Source organism: Dasypus novemcinctus, chromosome 2 (genome assembly GCF_030445035.2).
Source record: "Dasypus novemcinctus isolate mDasNov1 chromosome 2, mDasNov1.1.hap2, whole genome shotgun sequence".
In the NCBI taxonomy this organism is placed as follows: Eukaryota; Metazoa; Chordata; class Mammalia; order Cingulata; family Dasypodidae; genus Dasypus; species Dasypus novemcinctus.
Window position 1 is genome coordinate 17,721,974 of NC_080674.1, and position 27,119 is coordinate 17,749,092.

General features: G+C 44.8%; 1 protein-coding gene across 1 annotated transcript in view; it reads right to left on the bottom strand.

Moving 5' to 3' along the window:
* Positions 1–17,565: 17,565 nt before the first annotated feature.
* Positions 17,566–27,119, bottom strand: part of MYO10 (myosin X) — a 236,880-nt gene continuing 227,326 nt past the window's right edge. The window contains exons 35-41 of the mRNA XM_004453918.4: positions 26,798–27,095; positions 25,320–25,527; positions 24,114–24,250; positions 23,133–23,253; positions 21,710–22,162; positions 20,494–20,685; positions 17,566–19,046 (exon numbers count right to left, since the gene is read on the bottom strand). Coding sequence (XP_004453975.1) covers positions 18,945–19,046; positions 20,494–20,685; positions 21,710–22,162; positions 23,133–23,253; positions 24,114–24,250; positions 25,320–25,527; positions 26,798–27,095 — 1,511 coding nt within the window. The 3' untranslated portion in view covers positions 17,566–18,944. The remainder of the gene's footprint in view (positions 19,047–20,493; positions 20,686–21,709; positions 22,163–23,132; positions 23,254–24,113; positions 24,251–25,319; positions 25,528–26,797; positions 27,096–27,119) is intronic.

The following is a 27,119-nucleotide window of genomic DNA, read 5'->3' on the forward strand; positions in this document are numbered from 1 at the left end:
CCGAGTAGTATTCCATTGTGTGTATATACCACATTTTATTGATCCACTCATCTGTTGATGGGCATTTGGGTTGATTCCAACTTTTGGCAATAGTGAACAATGCTGCTATGAACATTGGTGTGCATATATCAGTTTGTGTCCTTGTTTTCAGTTCTGCTGGGTATATACCCAGCAGTGGAATTGCTGGGTCCTATTGGCAAATCTTTAGCTAGTTTTTTGAGAAACCACCAAACTGTCCTCCAGAATGGCTGGATCCTTCTGCATTCCCACCAGCAGTGGATGAGCGTTCCCATTCCTCCACATCCTCTCCAGCATTTGTAGTCTTCTGTTTTTTTCATAGCTGCCAATCTTATGGGAGTAAGATGGTATCTCATTGTAGTTTTGATTTGCATTTCCCTGATAGCTAGAGATTTGGAGCATTTGTTCATGTGCTTTTTAGCCATTTGTATTTCTTCTTTGGAGAAGTGTCTGTTTAAATCTTTTTCCCATTTTTAAAATGGGTTGTTTGTCTTTTTATTTTCAAGATATAGGAGTTCTTTATATATGCAGGATATAAGTCTCCTATCAGATATATGGTTACCAAATATTTTCTCCCATTGTGTAGGCTCCCTTTTCACTTTCTTGACAAACTCCTTTGAGGTTCAGAAGGCTTTAATTTTGAGGAAGTCCTATTTATCTATTTGTTCTTTTGCTGCTCGTGCTTTTTGGTATAAAGCTCATGAAACCATTTCCTATTACAAAGTCCTGTAGATGCTTCCCTACATTGTTTTCCAAGTTCTTTATGAACTTGGCTCTTATATTTAGGTCTTTGATCCATCTTGAGTTGATTTTTGTATAAGGTGTGAGATGGTAATCCTCTTTCATTTTTTACATATGGAAATCCAGTTCTCCAGGTACCATTTGTTGAATAGACCATTCTCTCCCAGTTGAGAGGTTTTGGTGGCTTTATCGAATATTATATGACTATATATATGAGGATCTATATCAAAACTCTCAATTCGGTTCCATTGGTCTGTGTGTCTCTCTTTGTGCCAATATCATGCTGTTTTCACTACAGTAGCTTTGTAGTATGTTTTGAAGTCAGGTAGTGTGATTCCTCCAATTTTGTTCTTCTTTTTCAATATGTCTTTGGCTATTCGGGGCCTCTTTCCTTTCCAGATAAATTTCATAGCTAGTTTTTCTAGTTCCTTAAAAAATGCTGTGTTGATTTTTATTGGGATTGCATTGAATGTGTAGATCAGTTTTGGTAGGATAAACATCTTAATAATATTTAGTCTTCCTATTCATGAACAGGGAATATTCTTCCATTTATTTAGGTCTTCTTTGATTTCCTTGAACAGTGTTGTGTAGTTCTCTGTGTATAATTTTACATCTTTAGTTAAATTTATTCCTATGTATTTGATTTTTTAATTTACTATTGTAAATGGTATTTGTTTCTTCATTTCCTCCTGAGCTTGCTCATTATTGGTATACAGAAATGCTACTGATTTTTGCACATGGATATTATAACCTGCAACTTTACTAAACTCATTTATGAGTTCTAGAAGCTTTTGTTGTATTGCCCAAGAAATTGGGGGAGGGTGGGGCAACATTCGAACATAGGAGATTGTCAGGTATTTGGCTGAGAGTATAACGCTGAGAAAACTTTTTCAAAAATATAATAAGGAAGGTTACCTATTTAAGATGCTTAAAGGGGATAATCCAATGCAGGACAGGCTCCTAGGGAGTATATGAATGCTCATTTTGCCATAGTGGGTTATATCATTGGATAGAGACCCATATAATGAGAGTGAAGCTATACCCATCCTGGGGAGGACTGATGTTCTCAAATAGAGGGAATTGTATCTCTCGATAAAAATGGTGGCTCCCAGTGCATTAGGGCAGTTGAGCATGTCAAGCCCTCAACACTGTTGCAAGTATTTCTGAACATGGTCCTTCAAGCAGTGAAGATTGACTGTCACTGTGGGCCCTAAGGGGAGGGGGAAAGAGGTATCGAATAGATGGAACCAATGTAACTGTGTGGGCAATAGAAGTGTTCCACAAGATTATGCAAGTATGGATATAAGACATGTTAAATTACACCAAAAATATATAGGGGCTGATAGGCTAAAATGTAAATCATAATGTAAAACATAAGATAACTAAAAATTTAGAATATTGTGTAGTCTAAAATATAAACCACAATGTAAACCCAAATGTTACCTATTTGAAAGCTGTTGTCTCAATATCTGTACATCAGTTTCAGTAAATATAATATGAATATGTGAAAAGATTATTGCTGTGGAAGGGAAAAGGGTTTTATGTTGGATATGTGGGAGTACTGTATATCATATATATGAATTACTGTGATCTAAAACTTTCATGAAGATAAGCTTAATAATTAGGGGTAAAAAAGAAAAAGATAGGACATAGACACTGAGGAAAAGACGAAAGTAGTTGCCTTTCCAATTTGTATACAGAGCAACACTTATTGCAGTGATGGAAGGCAAAATATCAAAAACAAAGCTTTTGCATTTTTAAATTTTTTGATACCCCAATTAATTTTTACCTTAATTTTTCTAAATTAATATATATTCTAGATCTAAACTTTAAACTCATCACTATATTCCATTTTACTATTAATGGAACCTGGCATATATTGGGCTTCACTTTTGAAGAAGTTTTGGATCACAGAGAGGTTCAACAATGGCAGGGGAGGAATACTGGTGTGGGATGTTATTGACAAGGGACACATGGTTGACAGGGAGTTCTACAGGGCATATATCCAGGGTATATAAAAATGTTTGGATATTTTCATAGTGATTACAATTAAAAACAACAACTGAGGGAGTGCTGAGTTCCTAGCCAGGGGAACTCTATCACAGTCCCTAAAGGAAGAGCAACAATCCCCCAAGTCCAACGGCAAAGACCAAAAAAGAAGGAAGGTCCAACAATGAGCCCTTGATACTTATGACTATGCTTGTGAGCCTGTGCACCTGAAATAAGAACAAGGCCTAGAGCTGCAGGGTGCTTAAGAGTTACCTCCTGAGAGCCTCCGTGTTGCTCAAATGTGGCCAGTCTCAAAGCCAAACTCAGCATGTAAATATGTTGCCTTCTCCCCAGCATGGGACATGACTCCTGGGGATGAGCTTCCCTTGTGCCGAGGGATTACTACCAAGTACCAGCTAATGATGTAACTAGAAAATGACCTTGAATAAAAGGGTCAACTCGGACCAGCAGAATATCTCAGTCTACATATAATACCAGGAGTTAAAAATGCTTTTTGACCTGAATAAAAGGGGAAATGGAAAGGACAAATGAGTTTATATGGCTATGAGTCTCCAAAAAGAGCTGGGAGGTTATCAGAGGGGTTGCCCTTATGCACACCTCAGCAGAGTCCCAGAGACAGGTAAAGAAGATACTACCCCAGGTATTGGTTCTTCTGAGGGCTATAGAGACCCACAGGTTCTATGGTCATGGCAGATGGAGTTTAGTGTTTCTGTGAGATGGAACTGGACTTAGATGTGATCTTTGTCCACAAGTCTCTCCTTTTACTTTTACTGGAACTGTAGTTGGTGCTGGGGTTTAATGTATATCCAGGGGACCTGAATCTCTGGACTGACCGTGTGATAGCCAGGTCCTGAGCCTCAACAGACTTGCAACTCCTACACTCTGGTTTATCGGACTTACCCCACTCATCTAACATGGAGGTGAAGAAGGTCAACCACCATACCAGGGAGCCTAGAGTGCCTACAACTGAAAGCAGGAGGATTGCATCCAGTATCCATGTGGAATCTAAGCCTCCTCTTGACATAGATGTGCAATGGACACAACCAATCCAAGGTCCACAGAGAAAATGTGGCATTGGTGTGGAAAAAGTGGCCATGGTGGCTGCTGGGTGCGGGGAATGGGAGGAAGAGATGAGATGTGGAGGCGTTTTCGGGACTTGGAGTTGTCCTGGGTGGTGCTTCAGGGACAATTACTGGACATTGTAGATCCTCCCAGGGCCCACTGGATGGAACGTGGGAGAGTATGGGCTATGATGTGGACCACTGACCATGAGGTGCAGCAATGCCCAGAGATATACTTACCAAATGCAATGGATGTGTCATGATGATGGGGGAGAGAGTTGCTGTGGGGGGAGTGGTGGGGTGGGGGTGGTGGGGTTGAATGGGACCTCATATTTTTTTAATGTAATATTTTAAAAAAATGAATAAAAAATTAAAAAAAAAAAGAAAGTAGGAGAACTGCATCCAGCATCCATGTGGAATCTAAGCCCCCTCTTGATATAGATGTGGAGTGGACACAACCATTCCAAGGTCCACAGGATGGAGGAATAGAGTATGGATTAGAGTGGACTTACTGATATTCTATTCATGAACTATTGTGATTAGTAATCGAAAAAGATGTGGCACTGGTGTGGAGAAAGTGGCCATGGTGGCTGCTGGGGGTAGGGAGTAGGAGGAAGAGATGAGATGTGGGGGCATTTTCGGGACTGGGATTTGTCCTGGGTGGTGCTGCAGGGACAGTTACCGGACACTATATGTCCTCCCATGGCCCACTGGATGGAACGTGGAGGAGTGTGGGCTATGGTGTGGACCACTGACTATGAGGTGCAGCGGTGCTCAGAGATGTATTCACCAAATGCAGTGAATGTCTCATGATGATGGAGGAGGTTGTTGTTATGGGGGGAGGAGTGGGGTGAGGGGGGTGGGGGTATATGGGGACCTCATATTTTTTGAATGTCATATTATAAAGACAAAAAAAAAGAAATCAAAAATTTAAAAAAAACTGGCATATAAGACTACTAATATGGTAAATTAATGATCTGGAAATGAAAACAATACAATAAACGTCATATCTGTAAGTTGAAAATAAAATAAAAAATAAAATAGTGGGCAAGAGAGAATTGAAGTAGCCTTGCCTGGGGGTTGTAAGATAACATCAGCAAAGGGCTTTGAATGCCTTGAAAGCAGGCCTAAAAAATAAGAAGCTATTATTATCTTCATAAAGAAATGTTGTTTTATTTTCTCAGTGGACATGGAAAGCCATCTTCTCGGGGCTATTAAACCATGGCTTCAGAGGGAAAGTCTGTCTGGCCTAGATGTCCTCTCAGGTTTTCCAAGAGCCTGGCTGCAAGTTCCAATTACCTAGGAGTTTCTTTTCTTTTTTTTTTTTTTTTTTTAATATATACAGTAAAATCGAATTTTGTGGTATACTAGATTTATGAATTTTAAGACTGTATAGATTTTTGTATCCAGTGCCATATCAGGTTACAAAACAGTTTTCATCACCCCAAAAAACTTCCTTCTGGGAAGCAGATGTGGCTCAAGTGATTGGGCTCCCATCTACCACATGGGAGGCCCAGGGTTCGGTTCCTGGGGTTCCCTGGTAAAGGCAAGCTGGCCCTCATGGAGAGCTGGCCCGTGTGGAGAGCTGATGCAACAAGATGATGCAACAAAAAAGAGACACAGAAGAAAGACATTGGGAGGCACGACAAACCAGGGAGCTGGGGTGGCTCAAGCAACCGAGTGCCTCTCTCCCACATGGGAGTTCCCAGGATCAGTTCCCAGGGCCTCAAGGACTTAAAAAGAAGATGAGAAGAGAAGACAAGCAGACACAGAAGAACACACAGTGAATTTTTAAAAGAAATCTTTTTTAAAAAAGTAGATGTGCTATGGGGTTCTTTTTTGTTCATTTGTTTTTAACCTTTCAGAATCACTCATGATTTAGACCAGCACTGACCAAGGGCAAGCAAGTTGTAAGAGACTCTGGAGTAAATAGCTGATAGAAAACAACAAACTATATGTGGAGTACTAAAACCCTTCTTTAGAACTGACCCCTTCAAACAGTCTCCTGTTTAGATGAATTGATACATTACTTTGCAAAAGACTACTTTAATTTTCATGAAATTCAAATCATGCCTTTCCTACAAATATATAGTGAGCATGTATTGCAGATGCATTAACTCCTTAATGAAGGCACCAGCTGGATGAAAAAACTGGTTCAAAGATGAAAGCAAGAGATGGAGAGTGGGTGAAAGAAAGTGCTAGAACATAATCATTTAGCGAAATAACAATGCTGGTTAGTGTCCTGTCTGGCAACAAATCTATGTCTAACTTTTCTTCCAGTCTGGAATTATTTCCATCTTTTCCTGACAAAAACAGGTTTCAACTTGTCAATCTCTGACAAGTTAACATCTAACTTTATAAAACTTGAGGTATAGCCAATAGTCAAGAGCCCAAGTTTCCTTTGTGCATTGGTCCACGGGTGGGGTTTGTTAGACAACTGGAAGGGCATGCGGTAATTCTTTTGTGTTATTTCCAAGTTTTGGATAATTAAAGGGTATGTAATCGCTTGCAACATAAAAATCTTTAAACATTTCTAAACTACTTAGACAATACATTTTCAAAATATATTTTAAGGGAAACGGACTTTGGCCTAGTGGTTAGGGCATCCATCTACCACATGGGAGGTCCGCGGTTCAAGCCCTGGGCCTCCTTGACCCGTGTGGAGCTGGCCCATGCGCAGTGCTGATGTGTGCAAGGAGTGCCCTGCCACACAGGGGTGTCCCCCGCGTAGGGGAGCCCCACGCGCAAGGAGTGCGCCCTGTAAGGAGAGCCGCCCAGCGCGAAGGAGGGAGCAGCCTGCCCAGGAATGGCGCCGCCCACACTTCCGGTGCCGCTGACGACAACAGAAGCGGACAAAGAAACAAGACGCAGCAAAAAGATACAGAAAACAGACAACCGGGGGAGGGGAAGGGAACTAACTAAATAAAAATAAATCTTTAAAAAAAAATATATATATATATATATATTTTAAAATATACTGAGTCAACAGAAAAGGAAAGACTTGACCCTATTGTGCTATAAAACCCCAAAACACCTTGTTTCTTGCAAGGTGACGTTGACTGCTTTCCTATCAAACCTTTCTAAGCCTACTGAGAGCAGAAGGGAGCACTGAGGCAACATTTCCCAAGTGTGGTGTTTCCAAAGAGAGTTATCTCTTTTGTAAGAGCCTGGCTTTGTCTTCTCATGCTCACGCCGTGGCGATTTTATCAAGTTAGAGTTGGCACACCTCCTGTTACCTCTTCTGAACACGTCAGTTTGTTTCTGTGATCATCACAGCCACAAGGACCTCCCAAGTAGGGGTGTTTAACAAAAAGTGCCAAAGAGCCAAATGATTACCACTGGCAAGCAGGAAGGCATTCTAAGAAGAGCTGAGAGCCAGAGGATATTTGCTGCCCAAAGTGAGGAGCAGAGTGTGGTGAAATGGGTCATTAGCAATAGCTCACCCTATTCAGCTGCCACCTGAACCACTCACTGGTCCCAGCATTATCTTCTCAAGACCCTTTGAAATATAGACACGTCTATTGCCCCTATTATATAGATAAGGAAATTAAGGCTGGGGCCTTAAGCTGCTCAGTTTCACACAGCACTGATGGGGCAGGGATTTAAATCCAGTTCTGTGGTTCTGGAAACCAAGCTCTCCAAAACTGACTCTTTTTTTTTTTTTTTTAAAGATTTATTTATTTATTTAATTTCCCCCCTCTCCCCTGGTTGTCTGTTCTTGGTGTCTGTTTGCTGCGTCTTGTTTCTTTGTCCGCTTCTGTTGTCGTCAGCGGTACGGGAAGTGTGGGCGGCGCCATTCCTGGGCAGGCTGCTTCTTTCTTTTCACGCTGGGCGGCTTTCCTCACGGGCGCACTCCTTGCGCGTGGGGCTCCCCCACGCGGGGACACCCTTGCGTGGCACGGCACTCCTTGCGCGCATCAGCACTGCGCATGGCCAGCTCCACACGGGTCAAGGAGGCCCGGGGTTTGAACCGCGGACCTCCCATATGGTAGACGGACGCCCTAACCACTGGGCCAAAGTCCGTTTCCTCCACAACTGACTCTTTGCTCAACAAACATCTACGGAGAAGCTGAAACACAGTGATCGGAGACTTTCCACAGATGAGAAGAAAGCAAATACTTAAGAAAAATGTGATTTGGGAAGTGGATGTGGCTCAAGCAATTGGGCTCCCATCTACCATAAAGGAGGTCCAGGGTTTGATACCCAGGGCCTCCTGGTGAAGGCAAGCTGGCCTGCGTGGTGAGCTGGCACGCGTAGTGAGCTGGCCCATGTGGAGTACCAGCCCACGTGGGGTGTTGTCTCAGACAGGAGTGCCAGCCAACGCAGAAAGCTGACACAGCAAGATGATGCAACAAAAAGAGATACAGAGAAGAGACAATGAGAGACTTAGCAAAACCAGGGAGATGAGTTAGTGCAAAGAATGGTCATCTCTCTCCCACTCCGGAAGGTCCCAGGATAGCTTTCCAGAGCCACCTAATGAGAATACAAACAGACACAGAAGAACACACAGTGAATGAACACAGAGAGCAGATAACGGGGTGGGGGGTGGGGAGAAATAAATAAATAAATACATAAAACCAAAATGTGATTTGTTGTTGCTTGGTTTATTGATTTTTCTTTTAAAGATTTGCTTTAATTTACCCACCCCCCTTGCCACCTGCACTTTGCTGTCTGCTCTCGGTGTCCATTCACTGTGTGTTTTTTTTGTGTCTGCTTGTCTTCTCGTCTTGTCTTCTCTTTAGAAGGCACCGGGAACCTATTCTTGAACCTCCAACGTGGGAGAGAAGCCCTCAAATCTCAAATCTCTTGAGCCATCTCAGCTCCCTGGTTTGTTGTGTCTCTCATTGTCTTTCCTCTGTGTCTCTTTTTTGTTGCATCATCTTGCTGCATCAGCACACGGCGTGGGCCAGCTCTCCACATGGACCAGCTGGCCTTCACCAGGAGGCCCCAGGAACCAAACCCAGGATCCCCCTCCCTCCCATAGTAGATGGGAGCCCAACTGCTTGAGCCACATCTGTTTCCCTAGTTATTGATTTTTAACAGCTATACCTCTAGCACTTGTTCCTACAGGAAAATTTCCCTGTAAGTAGAATATTGAGGTAACTAAATTGAGTGATCTCAAACTCAGTTTTCTTATCTCTACAAGATGCTTAAAGACTTTTCAGTTCTAGAAGTCTATGGTTATCTGTGTTATCCAAATAAAAAGGTGAGTGTTTGGACCTGAAAGAGCATGAGTAAATGCATTAAGTGCACATCCATTTCCCCTTCAGCCTTCCTAAATTGACTTAATTCCTACCCACCTCCATCTAGCTGCTGGGCCCCAACAGCCATCCTGCTTTATTGAGAACAGCTATGTCTCCTCACAAGCTGGCCAGTGAGGATGGAAGTTGTTCTTGGAGATTTCCTGGCTGTGCCAGACAGTGCAAATCACCTACCCTGCATCCACTTTCATGCCTTCTTTGCTAATCAAACTCCAGTTTCATGTGGATAGCAAATTCTTTTGGGGGCAATTCTATTTTACTGTAGCAAAGGGTGGTCTTATGAACCAAATCTATCCAATCAGAGGCAGATGAAAGTTCCTGAGCAGACCTTCTGGCAAAGTTTTAAAGAGGTTACACTCAGGGCATTTGGCCTTTTACCCTTCTTTCCCCTTGCCAAGAATGTGATGTCTGGAGAAGGACCCAGAGAATGGTGGGGCTTGGAAAGCAACCTCATAATATTGCTTTTGAACTCCTGGGCTCATCACCAAGCAGTGTGAGCAGGAATATGAACCTAAACTGAGAGTTCACTGTCCAGGTATCAGCTTGGCCACTTGGCAAACCCAGGGGACAGATGCAAATAACACTGCAAACTCTGAAATTGGAAATGACATTGAAACCACCAACCACAGAAACTTGGTTGGAACTTGTGACCTGAATCCAATCAGATCGATTGCCCACTGAAACAGAAATATAAATGTTTTCTGTTGGATTTAAACAAGGGTCAGAGTAATATAACATAATTTTCAAAATATCTGAGATATAATCCAAAATAACTCAGCATACAAAGAACCAGGAAAAAAAATCTCAACTTTCAAGGGAAAAGACAGTCAACAAATGTAAACACCAAACTTAGACCTATGATGGAATTATTTTACAAAGACATTCAACCAGCTATTATAAAAACATTCCAAGAAAAATGTGCGATACCTCTTGGAAAGAATGGAAGAATAGAAAATCCCAGCAAAGAAATAAACAATATAAAGAATCGAACGGAAATTTTAAAGCTAAAAAGTACAATAACTAAATAAGAACTCACTGGGTAAACTCAATAGCAGAATGGAGATAACAGAGGAAAGATTTAGTGAATTTGAAGATAGATCAATAGAAAGTATCCAGTCTGAACAGAGAGAAAAAGAAGGGGAAAAAAGTAAAAAAGAAGTCTCCAGTTTCTGGGAGGCAATATTAGAAGTTCTATCATGTTAAGTGAAATAAGCAAGACACACAAGGATAAATATTGTATGATTTCTCCTATAAGAAGTACCTAGAATAAGCAAATTCATAGAGACAGAATGCAGAATAATGATTACCAAGGGTGGCTGGAGGGAGGAATGGGGAGTTATTGCTAAATGAGTATGAGTTTTGGTTTAGGATGATCAAAAATACTCTGGAAATAGATAGTGACACAATACTATCAGTGCACTTAATGTCATAGAATTGTCCACTTAAAATGGCTAAAATGATTTTTATGCTGTATATATTTTATCAAAATTAAAAACAGATTATTCAAAAAACTATATAGAAGAGGGTGTTGGAGCAGAAGATTGTGTTATTCCTCACATGAAGAACAAATGAAGGGCAAAAAGCTGTCTGGAGGAGCTACTTGGGGGATCTGCAGGCCAGGAGAGTGCTGTGCACCCTCTGGGAGGACAAGGGACAGAGAGACAAACAAAGAGGCTGAAGTGTTTTAATATCCCCTGCTGCTGGGAATAGCATCCATCCCCCACCCTTGAGGCAAACAGCCTATATAAATCCTATAGCTCACTACAGCCAAATGAGAGGGGAACAGACATCTTCCTCCCTGGGTAGAGGGAGGATACAGTGGAGGGTGGAGAGTGGTTTCTCTTCAGTGAATTTGACCAGCAGAACCCTCATTGAATCTCAGCTCTGGCCAGACCAGACTCATGGGCAACTGGAGATTGAAAAAAGCACCTCAGAGGAAAGATTTGCCAATGAGCACCATCTACTGGCTAGTCAGGAAACTTTAAGGAAAAAAACTTTTATGAGTCATCCCAGTCCCCTAGGAGTGGACCTGTGCCCCATTAATGATCAGTGTCCCAGAAGGAAAAGAGAATGGAAAAGAAGCAGAAAGAATATTTGAGGAAATAATGACCAAAAACCTTCCCAAGCCTAATGAAAGACGTAAATATCAACATCCAAGGACAACACACCCCAGACAGAATTAATGCAAACAGTCCTACTCCAAGACACTTACTATTCAGAATGAAAAATACCAGAAATAATGAAAGAATTCTAAAAGCAGCAAGAGAAAAGCAACGTATTACATACACAAGACCTTTGATAAGACTGAGTGCCAATCTCTCATCAGAAAACATGAAGGTGAGAAGTGGTATGATATATTTAAGGTACTGAAAGAGAAAAACTGCCAGCCAAGAATTCTTTATCCAGCAAAACTGTCCTTCAAAATTTAAGGTGAGTTGAAAGTTTTCACAGACAAAAACTAGGAGAGTATGTTACCAAAAGATTGGATTTACAAGAGATACTAAAGGGAGTGCTACAACTTGAAAGGAAAACACAAGGTTGAGAGACTTGGAGACGGGTGCAGAAATGAAGATTATAATCTAGGGAATGTGTAACAGTGATTTCAGTGGTGGATAAAGATTGTGGTTAATAGTATACATATAAGAATGTTATTTTACAAAGTGTTAATAATATGGTGATACAGGGGAAGATTACAACTAATTTTGGGATGTTTCTTTTTGGAGTAATGAAAATGTTCTAAAATTGACGGAGGTGATGACAGCACAACTCTGTCTGGTGAAAATGAGAGCCACTGAGTGTACACTTTGGATTGTACAAAGCATGGAACTATATAACACAGGGAATCCAGTAATGAAAGGTGGACTATGTTTAACAAAATATAAAGATGTTCTCTTATGAACTATAATAACTATATATTTTTAAATTTCTCTCCCCTTCCCCCTCCCCACCCTGGTTGTCTGTTCTCTGTGTCTATTTGCTGCGTCTCTGTGTCTATTTGCTGCGTCTTCTTTGTCCACTTGTTGTCAGCGGCATGGGAATCTGTGTTTCTTTTTGTTGCATCATCTTGTTGTCAGCTCTCCGTGTGGCAGCACCATTCCTGGGCAGGCTGCACTTTCTTTCGCGCTGAGCAGCTCTCCTTATGGGTCACACTCCTTGCGCATGGGGCTCCCCTATGTGGGGACACCCCTGCGTGGCACGGCACTCCTTGTACGCTTCAGCACTGTGCACGGGCCAGCTCCACACTGTTCAAGGAGGCCTAGGGTTTGAACTGCGGACCTCCCATGTGGTAGGTGGATGTCCTAACCACTCACTGGGCCAAGTCCGCTTCCCCTATAATAACTATATAATACTAACACAGGGTGCTAGCAATCAGGTGGGTTGGGGGTAAAATACACAAAATGTAAGCTATAGGCAATAGTTAGTAGTAATATTTTGGCAAGTCTCTTTCATAGTTTGTAACAGCTCTTTCACAACCATGCAAGGTGTTGGTGGTGGGGTGATGTACAGGAGTCCTGTATGATGACAGGCATATTTGTTTGCTAAGTTCACAACTTTTACTATACACTTTTTAAAGTTCATGTATGAATGACATACTTCAATAAAATTTTATTATTTAAAAAAAAGAAAAAGAAAATAGAAACTATAGTGATGGGTTAAGATTTGTGGTTTCCAGGGTTTAGGTTTAGGGGGAGGTACAGCAGAAGGAAATTGTGTTGTTGTTTTTTAACCCCCTCCTTGTTGTTTGCACTCACTGTCTGCTCTCTGTGTGTTCTTCTGTGTCTGCTTGTCTTCTCTTTAGGTGGCACTGAGGACTGATCCTAGGACCTTCTGGAGTGGAAGAGAGGTACTCAATCTCTTGTGCCATGTCAGCTCCCAGGTATGGTCATTTCCTCTTGTCTCTCCTCCATGTCTCCTCTTATTGTGTCATCTTGCTGTGCCAGCTCTCCTGCATGGGCCAGCACTCCACTTGGGCCAGTCCCTCCAGGTGGGCCAGTCCTCCACATGGGCCAACACTCTGCTCAGGCCAGCTTGCCATGTGGGCTAGCTTGCCTTTCACCAGGAGGCCCTGGGAATCGAATCCTGGACCTCCTATAGAGCAGACAGGAACCCAACCACTTGAGCCACATCTGTTTCCCTCACATCTACTTTTCATATCCTTAAAGGTTTCTGAGTCAGCTTAGAACAATATCTAATATAAGTACAAAAGATGGAAAGGATCCAATCAGTGGCAGCACTTTGGTTTAGTTAAGAAGCCAACAACCTTCACCCATTTCTTTCATTCCATACCTTATATTTATGTATTCATATTTCAGTATTAAGTAAAAACTTCAAAGACAGACATATTCTGTGCTTTTGGCTATGGCATTGCTGGAACTAGCTTTGTAGAATGGAGTATTAATGTTTAAAGAAACAATCTCCAAATTAGGGACTATATTCCTTGTTGCATAACATCTGGAATCTCAAAATTCTAACTATAGACAACAATTGGTTATAGAAGAAATACTGTCCTTCTAGAATGATCTAAAACAGGGACTGTTAAGCTTTTCTGTAAAGGATCAGATTTGCGAAAGGTCATTGTCGCATATTACTCAACCCTGATGTTGTAGTTCAAAAGCAGCCCTCAACAATGCACAGATGAATAGGTATGGGCATGCTCAATAAAACTGTCTACATAAAAAGATGACATGTATCATAACATGGATGAATCCTGAAGACTTGATGCTAAGTGAAGTAAGCCAGACACAAAAGGATAAACATTGCATGGTCTCACTAATATAAAATACAAAGAATAAACACACGGAATTAAAACCTAGAGATTATTGAGAGATAAGAGGAGGGCTGAGAATGGCTACTGATGCTTAAGGTATGTAGAAGTTTTAATTACCATGACTGTCAAAGTGTGGAAATGGAAGGAGTTGATGATAACATATTATAGTGAGTAGCAGCTGGTTTATAAATGGGATTGTGGCTGAAGAGGGCAGTCTAGGGGTAAATATTAGTTGAAAGAAAGCTAGAGAATAACCTAGGGACTTAACACAGTGAACCCAGAGGTAGATGAGAACTGTGATTGATAGTACAAATGCAAGAATGTCCTTCTGTGAACTTAGGTAGATGTCTGTCACTATTGCAGGGTGGTGGGAATGTGGAGAAGCATGGGACAAATACAATTAATGTAACCTATGGACTACAGTTAACAGCAATACTGTAATATTCCTGCATTAATGCCAAAGATGCACTGTTAATAGGGGAGTATGGAAATGGAAAATATATGCCAAATGTACTCTAGGGACCGTAGTTAGTACTAACAGTCTGACGACATTATCTATCATCTGTAACAAATGTTCCACCACGGTGTGGTGTGTTGGTGAAGGGGTATTGTATGGGAGTTTTACCAAGGTGCACGATTGTTTTTTGTTTTGTTTTTTTAAGATTTCTTTCTTTCTTTGTCTCTCCTTCCGCCCCCCCACCCCGGTTGTCTGTTCTGTGTGTCCATTTGCTGCGCCTTCTTTGTCCGCTTCTGTTGTTGTCAGTGGCATGGGAATCTGTTTTTTTTTTGTTGCATCATCTCACTGTGTCAGCTCTCCATGTGTGCAGCGCCATTCCTGGGCAGGCTTTCTTTCACGCTCTCCTTATGGGGCGCACTCCTTGCGCGTGGGGCTCCCCTACGCGGGGGACACCCCTGCATGGCAGGGCACTCCTTGCGCGCATCAGCACTGCGCATGGGCCAGCTGCACACGGGTCAAGAAGGCCCGGGGTTTGAACCGCAGACTTCCCATGTGGTAGACGGATGCCCTAACCACTGGGCCAAGTCCATCGCCCATGATTGTTTTTTAAGTTTACAATTTCTGTAATAAAAATATATTAAATAAAAAATATTGCTTTTGTTAAAAAAAAAAAAAAAACACGACATGATAGATGTAGCCCATGAACTGTAGTTTGCTGGTCCCCAAATTAAAAGATTAAAATGGCAATGCCAAACTAGAATCCAGGTGATAATATTTTCCAGTATACCATGATGCTGCCCCGATGAAATTGTATGAAGGAGCTTTATATGCACTGGTTAAATTTATTTTTATGTATACTTCTTTTGTATACATAAAAATAAAATTGCAAATACAAAAGTTTTTAAATTATAAGCTTGTGATAGGAGGGGATTAGCTTGTAATGGGAGGGGATTTATTTTCATATTCATTAAAGTACTTCCAAACACATGAATATTTCTAGAATTTACTAAAGTCTCCAATGTATGATACCGATAATAATAAAGGACTAATTATAGCAACTACTTGACCTCAACATAATGCAGTATATGAATAAAAATCTTATAAACATAAAATTGTTTGCCTTTCTAGATTTGTGAACTATTTTTAGAAATTAGGATGCTAGTTTTTAAAAAATACATAAAGCTGTGCAGGATATAATAATTGTCACATGCAAAAAAGACAATTTATGTAGTAGTGTATGGAATGCTATCCAAAATATAATTCTGGGGGAAAAAAGCCCCTAAGTGCAGATGTGCTTAATCTACATATATATTATTTTACAAAGGGAGTGGGAGCAGAGGACATGACTGGTCAATTGTAAATACTTCTGGAGGGGCATTAAAAATAAAATTTCCCAATCATAGCTGGGAGGAAAAATAGATTTTGACTATCATTTGAATTTTTAAAAAACCATGTGTATTAGCAGAGGCACTCAAAATGACCTCACTGACCAATTAAAAATCTATTCACACACATACATGAGCACATATGAACCAGTAAAATCTGAGTAAGTCCTGTGGATGGAGGAAATTCAATGTCCAGTTCCTGGTAGGGATTGCCCTATACTTGAGATGTTCCCAGTGGAGCCAAATGGGGTCAAGGCTACACGAGACCTCTCTACATTTTGTGGCAACCTCCTCTAAATCTAGATTTTGAAATAAAAGGTCAAACTGAAACAAGACAAAGCCACTGACACAAAGACGTGCACATGAAGGAGACAGTGGTGGCCTTGGTGCTCTCATTCGTCAGCCAGAGTCACTTCCCATTTGCCCATTTCATCATAGTTACTTGGGCCTGGGGGACAGCCTTCAGGGTAGAAGAAATCAGAGGGACATGCCAGTGGAGAGCAGTGGAAAGGGCACTTCTGGCAAATTCTCCCCCAGACCAAAGTGAAAGAGACAACCGCCGGCACCGGGGTTTCCGTGGGCCTTCGTCCTTCTCCGCACTCATGGAGGCCAGCGGTTCTGGGCAGTCCCTGGCCGCAGGGTGGCCTTCCCGCCCCTGAGGAGTGGAGGACAGCTACTTAGGAAAGAGGCAGGGCTCCTGCTCGCCAGTGAGCAGGGCTGGAAGCAGGCGCTGGGAACGTGGGCTTGGCCATCGGGCACTTTTCGGAGATGGGCACTGGGAGAAGGTTCTGCCTCAGCATGTATTTCGAGTCTTTAGATTGCCGGGGTTTATTTTGAACAGCCCTGCTTTTACCTTCTCAACTTTCCTGCTGCGCGTCTGGTCATGACATGCAAGACGCACCAAGTTTAGATGCTCTGAAGCCGAAAGCATGAAAACAAAAAACCAATTAAAAAACAAACTACTGTGGTGGTTTGAAGCTGCATGTACCACAGAAAAACAAGTTCTTAAATCGAATCCACTCCTGTGGGTGTGAACCCATCGTAAGTAGGATCTTTTTTAAGATTTATTTATTTCTCTCCCCTTCCCCTCCCCCATTGTCTGCTCTCTGTCCATTCGCTGTGTGTTCTTCTGCATCCGCTTGCATTGTTAGGTGCCACGGGGAAACTGCATCTCTTTTTTGTTGCGTCATCTTGCTGCATCAGCTCTCCGTGTGCGTGTGGGGGGCCACTCCTGGGCAGGCTGCGCTTTTTTCACATGGGGCAGCTCTCCTTGCGGGGCGCACTCCTTGCGTGTGGGCACCCCTACGCGGGGGACACCCGTGTGGCACGGCACTCCTTGCGCGTATCAGCACTGGGCATGGGCCACTTACCACATGGGTCAGGAGACCCTGGGTATTGAACCCTGACCGTCCGTATGGTAGGTGGATGCCCTATCAGTTGAGCCACGTCTGCTTCCCGTAAGTAGGGCCTTTTAATGAGGCTACTCCAGTTGTGTGGGGCTCAGGCCAGTGGACAGGTCTTAATTCTATTGTTCGCCCTTATAAGGGGAATGAATTCAAATATGAGAGAAGGCCACAAGAAACAAAAGGCTGGACGCCAATGGAACCTGAAGAGATGCTCCATGTCCCTTGCCATGTGACAATCTAAGGACCCCAAGACCATTGGCCACCAGCCCCAGAATGCCAGTCTTCAGGGAGAAAGCATCACCTTGATGGTACCTTGGATTTTCTTTTAGCCCCAGAACCAAAAGCCAATAATAAATCCCCATTGTTTACGTCAACTCACTTCATGGCATGTGCTTGAGCAGCCTAGCAAACTAAAACACACATGGTTATTCAGTCACTCACAATAAAGGAAATACGTGTCACGTTAGCTAGTATCTTTTATTGTCAGGTGTTCTTTGAGCCAACAAACATAGTTCTGCAGGATTGTCCACCAGCCACACGGCAGACTTCTTTCTTTGTGGGTAGACTTGGTTGGGCCAAGTGTTTACCACTTTTGCATATAAAAATAAAAAGTCCAAGATCAGATGATTTTTTCTTCTGGTCATAAAAGCTGATTTATTAACAGGTGCTTGGTTCAGAACACCTTATAAAATTGAGATACAATATGTGTGAGATTTATTAAAGCCTCGCCGTTTTAATGTCAGGGTTCCTTAAACATTTGCTCACATGTTACATCTTTCAAGGATTGCAGCATCTTTCCCTCAGAGTCAACATAGTCATATTTTAATATATCCAGAGTGATACAAGCCTAACCTTCAAAGAAACATTTTTTTTTAACTTAAAATCTTTTAGAAACTAAAGACTCCAACATGATTTCAAATAGTTCTAAAAACGGGCATTAGAGTCATCTGTTTACAAGTGGTTTATAAATACCATTATCTCGTAGACTGCATATCTGTTTATAATACAGCAGACACAGAATGCAGACTTGTGCCACGTAAAACGAAACTGCGTCAGGGATATGTTTTTCAAAATACAGCAAAGACAGGAAAATCCAGGATTCTGGTCAGTTAATAAAAGCCCCTCATAAAGTAACAATTGAAGACTATAACTCTGAACTATTAAAATATACAGACGGACTGTTTACACCATTGCACGTCCTTTCTCCATTTGCTTTTAATGCTCACGAGACCAAGATCTTTTAAAGGGATAAGTTTACTGAACACATGCACGCTCAGGCAAGTACATATACTTAGAAGAGGAAACAAAGAAGTTAATACACGTCCCTAAGAAGGCTGCCAGCAGCACTCCAACTCAAATACACTGCCCCCCTTGCACTCCCCCCCCTTCCCTCCAATGTGGGAAACCAGGCTGGGAGGCGAGTGCAAACCCCCTCCCCCAGCCTGCCAAGCTCTGTGCGTCCCCCACAAAGGGGGAAAGCATTTCCCTTCAGTAGCACAGTTAAGGTCGGTTAGTGTTGGTTCCACAAGGTAAGGCACTTCTGGCTGCCGCGGCGGCAGTGTGGTTTATTCCCCCCTTTCTTTTTTAAGGCATGTGTCATCGCAGAGTACTAAAGCTTTGGAAATTGTGCAGACTGTTAAGGTTGACAGCTTAATACGTGGTCGTTGAAGCCGGCAGGGACAAAGGCCTCTCCCCCCACCCAAAGACGTCCCCCTCCGCAAAGGGCTTCAGGAGAGCCGGGGCCACCAGGTGCCCAGCTCGGGGAGGCGCGCTGGAGCCCGCGGGGGCCAGGCGGGGTGTGTTCAGGTGCGAAAGCCACGTCGGCGCCTGGCCGCCTTCACCTGGAGCTCCCCTGGCTGCTCACGGAGCGGGACGTGCTGTAGCGCTTCTTCACGATCATGCTGATGTAGGCTTTCATGAGCTTGGCCACGTCCACCACCTGCCAGGGGAACAGAACCAGCTCACGGTCACGCGTGTCCACCGTGCCCCAGGGTTCGGCCCCACATCCGGGCCCTCCGCCCAGCATGGCCAGGCCAGTGTCCACCCTCCCTGCCAGAGGCAGCGGCTCTGTCAATCCATGGCTCAAATTTTGAATTAAGCCAAAACTGCTGCTTCTTCCCACTCCCAGGCAAGGAGAAGGGGAATTGTGGCTTTTCCAAATACTGCATGCACCACCTGGTGGTTTTTCCCCACAAAATGACCATTTCGCTTGATAGAAATTGTTAAGACTGCATGAAAACAAACACCTGAGGACACTAAAGTCTGCTGGTATTCTTTGGGCTGGGATCACCAAAGAATGGTAAATTGTGAGCCAAAACCTTTCAAGACTGGATCACGCAATGCTAGTCCACGCCTCCTGGTGTACCTGAAGAACTAGGTGCCAAGAGGCCACGCCGGCCCCCAGGACGCCCAGCGCAGACCCGCTCCACCCCAGCCCCTTCCTAAAGCAGACGACGTCCCATCGCTCCCTCCAGCGATGCTGTCACTGCCACCCCCGTGCTGTGTCCGTCCTCCCCACGCACCTGGGTTCACCGTCGCCCTCCCCCTCCCTCTCTGCCCTTCCAGTCCCACTCCACATCACTATTTGTTAGATCACTGACGTGACGTGGGCACCCGCCGAAGATACCAGAGCAGGGCCCTGTCGTCCGCCCAGTCCCGCAGCAGGGAGCTGACCAGGCCTCCGGTCCAGGCCCCCAAATCTCTTTTCCCTCCCCCGGCACGTCCCCTTGTCCCCTTAGTCTTCCTGCCACACACCCCGCACCTGAATGCCTCCCTCATCTCCTTTCTATTACTTGGCAACGAGGGCCAGGCAGGGGTTTGCGCTTCACTCCAATTCACCACCTTTTGACTGCCAGCAGCTCCCTTTCCGGAGGGCTCAACAGCTTCTTGTGCTATTACTCTTTAAGCTCTGCAGCTCATGGCACCCGTGCTCAGAGGGTTTATTTTCGTGGCTCTGTGGCCCACAATGAGCTCTGTCCGGAACGGTCACGAGCCTCTGCCCCTTCCTGTTGCACAGACATGCACAGAGCCGAGTCCCGCAGCTCCGAGCACCTGCTGTAACCGCCCACCAATTTCCCAAGGACTTGATGCCCCACGATACACTTTTTGACATCTACAGAACTGCTCTTTCTATACCTTTCCTCCCTAGGTAACACCCCCCCGATCCAGTGGAACAAATTTCTCTGTTGCAAAATCTAGAACGCGTTTGGGATCACCAGCTCTTGCCACGCAAGGAAGCCGTGGCTGCGGAGGGCCGCCATGCTGTAGATGCTCTGGCGTGGCGTGCTCTAATAAAATGGTCTGGCCAAAGGCACCAGGACACGGGGCAGGGACGTTCTATTTTGCTGAGGCCTTGGATCAGAGGACGCCCTTGGGTGGTTTCTTACCTCGCTGGTTTCAAAGAGCAGCTCCCTCTCATCAACCACAATCTTGTACGTATTTGCCAGGGGCGCCCCGAACGAGAGGATGTGCTCGTACTGGAAGACTTCTAAGGGCCTCCCCTCTCCACGCTTGTAGACCGAGACGGCGTCCGCGCTGACCCCCAGCCAGAGCTCCTGGGGAAAGCCGCCTTCCTTGCACTGGTGGGCAAGAGGGTCAGCGTAAGGGTTAAAACACAGAGGAGGAAGAAGACGGTCTCTGAGTCAGGCGCCCTGTCCAGATGGGTGTTTATGGTTGAGGAGATTGAACTGGGAGAAACAGTGTTTCCTTGGCTATGGGGTTGTGAACACGTCTAAAAAATTGGGTCTTTAGTTTCATTAAGAAAGAGCAGGCAACTACTGTGTGTAGAAGAGAGGTGACGTGGGGGCATTTTTGGGTCCTGGAGTTGTCCTTAATGCTATTGCAGGGTCAGATGCTGGACTTTATATATCCTGCCACAACCCACTGAATGGACTGGGGGAAAGTGTGAACTACAAAGTAAACTCTTATCCGTGTGGTTCAGCAGTGCTCCAAAATGTGTCCACCGAATGCAATGAGTGTGCCGCAAAGATGGGGGAGGTTGTTGGTGTGGGAGGAGTGGAGTGGGGGGATGGGGGGTACGCGGGAACCTCATAAATTTTTTTAGATTTATTTTTTAAATTAATTTCTCTCCCCTTCCCCCCCACCCCAGTTGTCTGCTCTGTATATCCATTTGCTGTGTTTGAACCGCAGACCTCCCATGTGGTAGGCAGACGCCCTATCCATTGGGCCAAGTCCTCTTCCTTATATTTTTTAATGTAACTTTTTTTGTGCGATGTATATATCTTCAAAAAAATACAACTTATGAAAATGATGTGGTGGGGGTGGGGAGTGGGTTATATGGGCACCTCATGTTTTTTAATGTAACATTCCTTGTGATCTATTAACTTTAATAAAAAAAATACAATGAATTAAAAAAAAAAGAGTAGGCAGAGTTATTTGAGAATAGATGACATCTTAATTTTCCATTCATTCCTAGTGCTAAGGGGAGGTGGGTGTGTGTATGAACAGTAAAAATTTGGGGGCTCTACAGAGGAGGGCAGGAGAGCCAAGTGTCCCGCCTGGTCCTCCAGGGGAACCTGCTGTGACCCAGACTCTCGGGTGCAGCCCGGTGCCCCCGCCCGCCCCTGCGGCAGCAGTCCTCACCTCCACGTCGAAGAGCGTGGATCCGTAACCAGGCCACTCTTTGATCAAGGCCATGTACTTGCCCATGGCCTGCTCCTGGTTCATTCCCTGAAACTTCTTCCACTTGTCAACGATGCTGGCTCGCGCGGAGGAGACCTCCTCCTTGATCCACATGTCCAACATCTGCTCCTCCTCCGCCTTCTGCCGCAGGACAGGCCCCGTCCGGAAGCTCCTCCGCAGCGTCCCCTCCAGGAAGCTGGTCCGCCGCTTCTCCAGCCGCTCGCAGGGAGCGAAGCTCTTGGTTGACTGGCTGATGCGGGCCTTGACCCTCTGCAGGGAGTATACCTCCTCGAGAGGCGGGACCACCGCGTGCAGGGAGTAATCCCCCTGCAGGTACTGGAGCCGCAGGGCAGCGAGAACCTGGAGGTTCTCCTCCGGGGCCGGGTAGTGGCCGTGGATGACCGCTTCATGGGCCTGAAAGGGAGGCAAAGACGGCTTCAGGCCGAGGCACCGGGGCTCGCGTCCTCCCCTTCCCCCTGGCCGTCCTGCTGAAGTCCTCACCCCCTTCGCTCCAGCACCAATACCAGCTAAAGTCGGTTCTCGTGAATTCTGGGAGTTACAGTCTACAAAGTCATTGTAAACACTACATTAGCCAGCAGTGAACCTCTGCTCCTAGGGGGAATTCACAGCTCGGTTCTGGCAAGCCTCAGGTCCCAACGTTTTGTATCAACCAATGACTCCAGAACCTTCGTTTTACGTGTTTCTGTTTAAAGAGCCCGTATTTAACATACAGTTGACTCACTAACACGGACCCCACTGTCAACAGCAGCGTAACTCGTGTGTGAAGGAAGCTGATCTAACACGCATACTTTTCGCATAAGGCACATCCCAGCTTTCTTGTGTTTAGGGACAGCACTTCAGTGCTATGCTTGGGGCCATTTTAAACCTCAAAAACCACCAACAAAAAGCACAAAAATGAGAAAAGCGTGACATTAAATACACTGTAGAAGGATACCTGTCTACAGTCACCTTGTTAGACCTCAGCTGGGAACATGCATGTCATGGGATTCAAATTTTCTTGCAGCTCTGTGCACATGGGCAAATGATTGTGAAAGCACCCTAACTGATTTGGCGATTACGAGTAAATTTTGGCAAGCAGGTGAATTCACAAATATAGAATCCACCAATAATGAGGATCAACTGAATTTGATTCCTTATTGTCTCTCTCCCACCCAGTGACAGTCGTTCCTGGCCCAGGAGTTCAAATAAAATGCGCCGAAGATTCATTCCACAAATGAATCAAAGGGCAGCCCACCCTGGCCATGCCGGGAACTCTGCTACTGCACATGCTTTCTAAGGACTAGTGGTTAATTTACAAGGCCTAATAACCAGGTTTGACCCCTGCTCACCGGGGAAAGAATCTGTCTCTCAAAGTTCCTTTTACCTGCTCAAACATAAATGCAAATTCCACACTGTCTTTTGGCACGTTAACTGTGTCCAGGAAGCAGTAAAGTTTGAAGTAGAATTTCCAAGGCAGGTCACCTGCCTCTGACACGGCTGCCAGCCTGCAAAAGAAGAGAAGGGACACTCAGAAAAAGGCCAGCAATGAGCCCCTTAGGGAACCCACCAGGAGCTGCCTTTATATTGTGTATTCTTCTTGGTGATACAGACATTCTGTCCTTGTGGAACATGGGGGAGCAGTGAGGGGACAGAGTGAGGCGCATCAGCCTCCCTTTATTTAATCAGAGGTCAACACCTGCTTTCATCACAGTCTCACTTCTAAGAAAACAGAAGGGCAGCTTCAATTAAACTGTGCCGACAAGTTATTTTCTGGGGCCCAGGTCCAACTAGAACTCGCTAAGCCCTATGCCGAATCCACAGAAAGAAGCAAAGGTTATTTCTTCACCCTCTTTGCCAACCCTCAAGCAATATTTATAATATTGTATCAACTTTATATTTATAAAAATTGATACAATGTTACTGTATGGGGTTGTGTTTATGAGCCAGATTATTTTTTTATGCTACCTGGGATATATGAGAGCTATAGGTCAAATATTGTAGCTCCAGGAGATATAAAACGCAGTTAGAAGAGTTTATAAGTTGGCCTGAGCCTATAATGCCCAGTTTTAAAACTAATGGCAGGTGAAAGCCTAAGAATCAGGAAATCCCAAGGTGAGAATTAAAACTGGGGCTGAGTGGAAAGAGGGGATCAAGGAACAGCCCATGACAAAGTGAATCACATGAGCCTATGGGCTTGTCTGGGAATCCAGGAAACAGAAGACGGATAGGAAACACTAAACGTACTTTAGCACAAGTAAAATAAAACGAACTCATACACAAGGAAGCTGAAAAGGGGGTGGAAGTTCAAATCCACAACCCTGGCTCCTAAATGCTTTAATTTAATTCCTTAAGGAGAAGAACTTACTTTTCAAACTTTGCTAAGACATCTGCCACGATGGTGCGGCTTTCAATGGCTTTATCGACGCTGCCGTTGTACTCAAACAGGGAGAACATGTTCCTGCTGTCCTCCATGGCGAGACCCCGGATCAATTTCTCCACCACCTGAAAGACACAGCGCAGGGCCTGCAGCTCCAGAAGCTGTGCCGCCTACACGTGGCTCCACCGTGTCGCTTCCTCTGAACCCACAGGGGGTGCTGCCGGCATCCGTGAGCCTCAAAGTTAACTTTCTAAAGTTGTTGAGTGTGGTCACCTGGAATTTCAAAGGCGTTGCTTTTCCCTCGTCCTGCTGAACTGAATGTTTTCCCCCTTTATTAGAGAAGTTGTGGGTTTAGCGAACAATGAAGCGCAAAACGCAGGATTCCCATACACCACCCCACTAACACCTTGCACTGGTATTGAACACTTGTTACAACCACTGATGGAACATTGTTAGAACTGAATTATTGATACCAGTCCAAGGTGTAACTTAGGGGCCACTGTTTGTAGAGTGTAGTTCCTTGTTTTTCTGTTTTTAAATTCTGTTACCGTCTATACAATCTCACAGTTCCCCTTTTAATCATATTCAGATAAATATTTCAGGAAAAGAATAGGGGGATTTTGCCCACCGGTAGCGGGAGGTGCTGGGCCAGTCTCCTGCACACCCATCCTAGGAGGAAAAGCGATCTTTCTGAGACATTTTTTAATTTTGAGAAATAGTAATGACCTTGAATTAGGTTTCTTTGACACAGGAAGCCTTCTGAGCTTCAGTGCACTGCTTCTTTTAGCCAATTTGTCTTATAATAGTTTACACTAGAAATAGAGGAACTGTGTTTATCTGACCAAACAGTCTAGATATTCACAAAGCCCATGCAAGCACCTTGCTGCGAAAGCTAAAGAAAGCCTTGTCTGTAGGTATACCGAGGCAGATCTGCCAGCTGCACTGGACACTCAGCTGCTTCTCAAATTTGGCACAGGTTTAACGTTGGGTTTCCACTCATCTGTAACCCATGCTTTCATCTCTTAGCACATGAAGCTGCAAGTTATTCTGTCTTTCCTGTCTCCTGAGCAGCTGTGCTGTGCATGTCCCAAGCATGCCCTCCAGCTGGTCTGCCGGGGCACAGCTCCCCTGACATAAGCATGTGGGGCGTCAGGCGTGGCACCGACAGCCCGTGGGGCAGCCCCTTGCCCTCACCTCCCCTGCTGTGGTGTGGGAGTTGATGGTGATCTTGCAGGAGCCCCCGCCGTGGCAGTACACGGTGGACGTCATCTCTTGCCTGTGGATCAGAGCTTCGATCTCATCCCGGGACGGCACAAACTCTCTGCATTTGGTTTTCTTAAGAGATTCGTAAATGAAGAGGGCGTACTTTTCCATCTCGGTTCCTGGAAACTGTTCCCGTATCCTAGGAAACAAACACTAACTGTTTGGTTTTTTTTACACTTTTTTATTAAAGTTAATAGATTACAAAGAACATAAAACATTAAAAAACATAAAACATTAAAAAAAGCATAAAAAAAAATAGGTTCCCATATACCCCGCTCCCCACCCCCCCCAACATTTTTGTGAATTGTATTTTTTTAAAGATATATATACATCACACAAAAAAATGTTACATTAAAAAATATAAGAGGTTCCCGTTTACCCCCCATCCCCCCAACACCAACAACCTCCTCCATCCATGTTTTGGGACTTGGAGTTGGCCTAAATGATATGCAGGGTCAGATGCTGGACTTTATATATCCTGCCTTAACCTACTGAATGGACTGGGAGAGAGTGTGAACTACAGGGTAAACTATTATCCACGTGGTGCAGCAGCGCTCCAGAATGTGTTCCCCGAGTACGATGTGTGTGCCACAAACACTGTTAATTGCTCGACTGGGGATGCTGGGAGCTGGGGGGCCTGAAGGTCTGCAGACTGGCCCTGTGAATGGGTCACCCCCCGGTGGTGAGCAGAGCCAACAGAGTGACTTTCTGCTCCATGCCCAGCAGGTTCAGTTTAAATACCAAAAAAAGAAAAAAGGAGGAAGAGCTCAGGAGTACTTCTGCTGTCAGCTCACCTCTGTAGCAGTTTTTAAAAAAAACCATAAACTTTATATTTAGAGCAGTTTTAGGTTTACAGAAAAATGCACAGAAGAGTTCCCACCTACCCCCAAACCCCAGCCCCAACAGTTTTCCTGATGATTCACATCGTGCGCGAGCGTGGGGCATTTGTAACCACTGAGGAACAATTCTGGACACACAGGGATTCACTCAAGGCCAGGGAGTGCCTTAGGGTTCCCAGTGTGTTGCACACTTCCATGGGTTTTGACAAATGCGTAATGCCGTGCACCCACGATGATCTGTGTCATATGCAAGAATTTCACTGCCCTGTGCCTGTAGCTTTTAATACTTTAAAGAGCCCAGTCTCACTGTCACAGGAAAACTGTTTTCCCAGTTAATAAAAAGCTACATGAGGTTTCTTTTCTATTTACATTGGGTGGCGGGGGTTACACTTATCTAATGTCCCACGGGCTGACAAAAGGGTGAGTTGGTCCCTGAAACGGTCTTGTGTGGACAGCTGCACTCTGGAAGGGGGCTCTGAGAGGGACGGTGGCCCCAGACCGGGCTGGGTATCTTCCGGTCCAAGCCCTCTTGGTCTCGACTCCGGCCCCTCGGCGCCACGCACGCGTTACCTTTTCAGGTGGAACTTGAGGTACTTGAGGATCCCGCGGCTGGGCAGGAAGGTGCAGCTCAGGCAGGTGAGGATCTGCCAGCTGCACAGGTAGCCCGCGCTGCCGGGGTGGGGCACCCGGTTGGTCTGCTTGATGAGCTGGCAGTACAGCTCGTCGCGCAGCGGGCGGAGGTCGTGCCCCGTCTGCAGAATGCCCTGGATTATGGGGATGGGGTCGGACATGGACTCCAGCTGCTGCAGGGAGTTGAAGATCTTGATGGCTTCATCCTGAAGGGTGGTGTAGCCTTTATCCTTGAGCACTAGCAGGAGGAGAGCAAGGACGG